The sequence below is a fragment of the Vanessa atalanta genome, chromosome 27 (genome assembly GCF_905147765.1).
Source record: "Vanessa atalanta chromosome 27, ilVanAtal1.2, whole genome shotgun sequence".
Lineage (NCBI taxonomy): Eukaryota > Metazoa > Arthropoda > Insecta > Lepidoptera > Nymphalidae > Vanessa > Vanessa atalanta.
In genome coordinates, this window is record NC_061897.1 from 5,052,493 (window position 1) to 5,058,808 (window position 6,316).

General features: G+C 32.7%; 1 protein-coding gene across 1 annotated transcript; it reads left to right on the forward strand.

Moving 5' to 3' along the window:
• Positions 1-255: 255 nt before the first annotated feature.
• On the forward strand, positions 256-5,815 carry LOC125074202 (dihydrofolate reductase). The gene is made up of 4 exons (XM_047685452.1): positions 256-450; positions 2,246-2,417; positions 3,165-3,275; positions 3,871-5,815. The coding sequence occupies exons 1-4, from the start codon at positions 365-367 to the stop codon at positions 4,075-4,077; spliced, it is 576 nt and encodes a 191-aa protein (XP_047541408.1). The 5' UTR covers positions 256-364; the 3' UTR covers positions 4,078-5,815.
• The last annotated feature ends 501 nt before the right edge of the window (positions 5,816-6,316 follow it).

Below are 6,316 nucleotides of genomic sequence, written 5' to 3' on the forward strand. Positions count from 1 at the left end.
ATAAGCTTGCTGGTGTGCTTGTTGTAAGTAATGATAAAACATATCGTGATGTGATCAAAAAAATTGTTAAGCATATTCTATACTTAACTAAAACATATTATGATTTTTCGGTATTTAGCAGTTACTCATTTTTATAATAATGAATTGATATATTTTTTTCAAATACTGTTAAATCGATATATTGTAACTTGAAGTAAATATCAATATATCGATAATTATTATTGGACAATTGGACATCTCTTTTATTGTTTACAATTTTGAATTTGCATCGTCTTTCAAATTTGAATACCGATCATAGGTTAAATTTATTCATAAAATACTTTTGCATATAAAAATCTGCTAACTGACTAATATTTAAATAATTATGTCTAAAGTTTCATTAAATATTATTGCTGCGGCGTGTCAAAACATGGGTATCGGTGCTAATGGAACACTGCCTTGGAGATTAAAGTACGTATTAATGTATTAAAAAAAAAACTGATTTGCACACAAACAATTAGATTTCTAGTTTGAAATTTATTATTGATAAAAAAATTCACGTTGAACATAAATTTTACGTAACTCTAAATCTCTTGTTTATCAAAAATAATATAGTTTTAAGGTTATTCTTAATATTTAACAGAGATGTGGAAAACAGTTTACGTCAAGTATTTAAATATAAAATGGATATTTTCAAAACACATTTTAGTTTAGTTTTTTTAAATAAAACAAGCAATCTACGGTTGGACAGGCAATTATTTTAGAAATACAGTACCAGCTCGCCTTCTTACCCGTTGACTAAACATATGTATATTTTAATTTGTTCAATTTAATCCTGTAATATTTTGATGCATGGGTGCTCATGAAAGCCTACTTGAATAAAGAACTTTTTCTACTAAAGAATCAGTTACTAAGAAAACGAATTAGGGACTAGTTTCGTCTGGCCGTAATGTCAGGTACCACATTTGTGTATAATTTCATGATAATCGATAGAGTTACTTGAAATTTGAAGTGTAGTACTCCCATGTCACTACCCTCGCTCTCTGCACCCTTGAAGATTGCTTGAAGCCTCCAAACAGTAGTAATATATGTTTGTGCTTTGTAAGAAAATAAATTAAGATTTTATTACAGAGAAAGAAATTAATCAGACAATTGATAAATATTATAAATATCATAGCAAATCTTTTTTTTTATGTTATAGGTAAGCAGATGAGCAAATAGGCCATCTGATGGTAAGTGGTCTCCACCATCCATAGACAATGCACCACCAATCTTGGGAACTAAGATGTTATGTCCATTGTGCCTGTAGTTACATTAACTCACTCACCCTTCAAACTTGAACGCAACAATACTGAGCTCTAGTGGTAGAATATCTGATTGTGTGTGGTGCCTACCCAGACGAGCTGGCACTCCTGGAATCTATCAGTCTGTTTGTAACTACATCAATAAGTAACTAAACCAATCGTTATAAAATTTCACATACAGGTAGCGTGGGACTTAGTAAAGTTATTAGTATATTTTTTTAGTACTTAACTAGGCTTTTGAGAGTCATATTTATAGAATAGCTATATAATAAGTGCTGTAAATGCTGTTTATATTTATAATTGGTACTCATATCAATTAACAAAAATAATCTTAAGTACATTTTATCTATAAGTGTTTGATACATGTGAAGTTGACTGTTTACGTACCTACATTAAAAAATAAATATATGGGAAGAGAAAATAATTTTTTCACAGATATAGTTGTTGCTTGTGGCTTCCCTCATATTTTTGTGATTGCTCATCAGGCATAAAAAGTAGACTATATCCTTCATTGGTATTCAAGCTTGCTTTATGACAAATTTCATCAAATTGTGTTCAGTGGTTTGACAGACAGACAAGAGTTACCTCTGTTTTTATAATATTAGTATAGATATAATTCAATATGAAAGAAATTTCAATGAACAACAATTAGTAACTATTTTACTGATACTAGGAAATATACCTATCTGTTATCCACAAGTGGCATTAGCTTTGAAAGTGCCAATTAAATGCCAACTATACTTTTTTTTTATGTTATAGGGGGCAAACGAGCAGGAGGCTCACCTGATAGAAAGTGATTACCACCGCCCATGGACATCATTATCTGTAAAGTTTTTTTTTTTTTTAATTCCATGTTACTGTGCCTTAACTGGCTGACTCATACCTTACAATATCTGATTGTTCTTGCAAGTTAATTTATATAATAAAAATATTTAAATTTGGTAATTTGTTTTTATTTACAGAAAAGAAATGGTTTATTTCTACTCAATGACTACCAAAGTGAAGGACTCAACAAAGATTAACGCAGTTATAATGGGACGAAAGACTTGGGATTCTATACCGGGAAAGTATCGTCCGTTGAACAATAGAGTCAATATTGTTTTAACTCGACAAGTGGATACTGTTAAGAAAGAAGTAAGAGTTTTATTTTATCTTTAATTTTAAATCTAGACATTTATTTTATTTGCTCTTAACTAGTAAGCAATAAGTAGAAAAAATAACAGCACTCAAGTTTGGAGTTTATTCCACTATGCTGATAGATATCTGCCAAAATGTGGATTTTGGAGTTTTTTTTTAGCATTAGCAGCCTGTAAATTTTCCCACTGCTGGGCTAAAGACCTCCTCTCCCTTTGAGGAGAAGGTTTGGAGCATATTCCACCACGTTGCTCCAATGCGGGTTGGCGGAATACACATGTGGCAGAATTTCGTTGAAATTAGACACATGCAGGTTTCCTCACGATGTTTTCCTTCACCGCCGAGCACGAGATGAATTATAAACACAAATTAAGCACATGAAAATTCAGTGGTGCCTGCTTGGGTTATCATCATTTTGGAGTAGTGACCTTTTATTACAGTGAGATACAAGATGTGCTGGTAAAGGTTTATGCAAGCCATCCTGGGAAGGTACTCACGATATATACTAGCACCAAATATATATATTTAGTCATGTTTCTCGTTTGAAGAGTTGAAGAGCCAGTATAACTACAGGCCCAAGAGACATAACACCTTAATTCCCAAGGTTTGTGGTGCATTGATATAATGATTTCAGAATTGAATAATAATAATTATATTACCAATTTCTATATAGTAGTGATCTGTTACCCTCAGGTCGCACATTGCCAGTCTGCCAACCTAAATGACATATGTTGCTTTTCTTTTCAGGCACCGAATGATGTAGTAGTTCTGCCGGGGCTGGATGAAGCTATCAGCTATATAAACGGTCGGGAAGATATTGAATCAACATGGGTTATAGGAGGATCGTTTGTATACAAAGTGAGTTATTTATTTTTGTAACATGGTACAGTTCTATCAATTCTCTGTTCATTATTTTTCTCCAAAACCACATTTCTAGTAGTCCATCTTTTATATACTTTTGCACTTGAATGTCTTGAGGTTTCCTGTCTATGTTTTTGTGAATATACTGAGTGTGTGTGTGTTTCTTTTGTGTGGAAGAATTGCGTGTATGAGAGTTTGAGATAGGTTTATATTTAAATTGAGTACTAGCTTATTATTTTTAAAGCGTAAAGCTATTCATAGTGATAATATTCTATGCATATAATATTGGAATGTCTGTTTGTAAAATTAAAATAGCCGCCTTTTCATCACCACCACCAAAATATCATTTTTTACAATTTTTGTCTGTATGTCTGTTTGTTCCGACTAATCTCTGGAATGACTGGATCAATTTTGAGGGGCTTTCACAAGCAGATAGCTGATGTGATAAGAAGTACCTTAAACTACTTTAAATAAGTTATTGTAAATTCTGCGAACTGAACAATAACTTTTATTCTAACCACTAGACATTAGAGTTCTATATGAAGAGAGACATCAAAATAATAATAACATTAAATGCTTTCTTTATTTCCAGGCGGCCATGGAACATGAAAACTGTGATAAAATATACTTAACAGAAATCCAAAAAACTTTCAAATGTGATACTTTTTTCCCCAACATCGATGAACAGATGTTCCAATTGGTTGATGAAGAGGGGATACAAAAGGAGAGACAAACAGAGGGCGATATTGATTACTATTTCAGAGTTTATAAACGAAAGGCCTCAGAGGAAGTCTGCTAGATTTGTGTAGCCTGGGTTATGTATTTAGATGCTAGATTTAATGACCGGCGAATTTCGTAAAACCGATCACATCCGACTTTATCAATCTTTATTTATTTCTTATGCGAAAATGATCTTTACGCAAACGTAATAATTTGGTCCTTACATAATTTTAAGGCACAATTAATTACACAATTGACGTTTTGAACGGGAGGAATATAAAGTTTTTTTTTTTTGTAAAATATAATTAATTTTCAGAAGACTTTGGCATCTCATAGGTAGTTTAGTGATCCCTTTACTAAAATAACCATGCGGGCGAGAATCAATAAACTCTTTGAAGGCAATTTGGACTGCCGCATCTGAGTTTATTTTTTTTTTCCTTGAAAAATGGTAATCTGTTGGAGCAAGGTCCGGGGAGGTCGGTGGATGTCGCAGATATTCCAATTGTAGCTCATCTAACTTAGCGGTGAGTGGTGTGTGGTCTTGCGTTGTCGTAAAGCAGCAGTGGCCTAGAGCGATTGACCAATCTCGGTTGTTTAGCAGCTTAGCTTAGCTTAGAGGAAGAACTCTTCCTTCATGGTTTGCAGTTGCTCACAATACAACACAAGACAAAAGCCATTCTATTGAAGTTGTCAACAAAAAGCAAAAAATAACACGCTTGATCCAAAGAAACCTGTTCCATCGGCCCACAAAGGTTCGCATGAACAATTTCAAACACATTTTCACATCTTTTGCCTTTGCCTTGCCTGCTTACCTCCATAGCATGTGACGAGAAGGTTATTTAAGGGGGAGCATATTCCACCACGCAACTCCAATGTGCATTGATGGATTTATATGAGGTAGAATTTCGTTGAAATTACACACATACGATGCAAATGAATTATAAACACAAATTAAGCACATTAATTCAGTGGTGCTTGCCTGGGTTTGAACCAGCAATCATCCGTTAAGATGTACGCGTTCTAACCATTGGCATAAACTTGCAAGTGATGTAAATTAGAAAAAGAACCACATTTTGATATACTATGAGGTCATTGACCTATGTTAGTCGTTATGTAGGGTCGGCAAAACAAATTTTATAATAGTGTCTTAAAATTTATATATATTAACGAAAAAATGAATTTAATTTTTAACTGTTTATTGTAAGCGCCGATGTTAATTTCCGGCAAAAAAAGAAATATAATTCTTTAGTTAAATATTTCATAATTATGCTAAATATTTTTATATAAACGGTAGTTTTTAAGTGTATCTCAGTGAATGTTCTGTTCTTATTTGTCTCAGTTAATATGTTTGGTATACTCATGAATTTAATAGGAACTTGTTTTCTCATCCAATGTCAATTAAATTATCTGTGATGTGCATATAACGCAGTGGTGACATAGGTAGTTTTATATATTGAATATCATGGCTACGATATATCTGGTGATAATAAACCAAGCGCTGGCTGATGGGATTCTATGGCAAAGTAATACTTGTGCTATAACACATTTGAGTGTAGTAAGACATTGCAAGAACTAACAACAGTTACAAAGGAATCTGAATTCCATATCATAATATTTCGACACAAACGTCATCAGCTATCGATGCTAGTAGCTTTCTGGTAGAGCAAAGTACCATACAAACTGGCAACATAGACAGCCTAGACGAAGTTACATGTATTACCCTGTACAAGATAGTGCTTGATCTTTTTGACAGATGTAAATTTTTCTGATCGACATAATTCTGCAATGGCGAACATGTTATTTTCTTAATTTAATGATTTTAAAAATTGGAAAAATATTTAAAAAAATACAATTAAATTTTAAGACTTTTTCTTTTATATATTATTGCTTCAAAGTAAAATTTAAATAGAAACACTGAAAATAATAAACGCTTGTACAATGTTACATCGGTCGGACGGTAGGGACAGGAATAACAGGCAGTAACTGCTACAAATATCGATTACAAAAATCCTTATTAAGATCATTGTTAAGTTATTGTTACGAACGGGGGTCCTTTTTGTTGGGGTCTCTTTAGCTAGTATAACTCTTTTTAGAAAAATAAATTTATATTTTCTGTTTCTCATCACTAGCCCGTCTGTCAAAAAGATCAAGCTAACTTGAACAGGGTATAGTAGCTCTCATTCACCCTCTTTAAGCGTCTGTTATTATTTTTATATAAACTTTTCATTCAGGAGTCTCAGAATTTAGGATCAAAATATAAGTGCCTTAGATAAAATAAGCGGATTAATTTTAAGTCAACTTTTTATAGTAAGGAATGA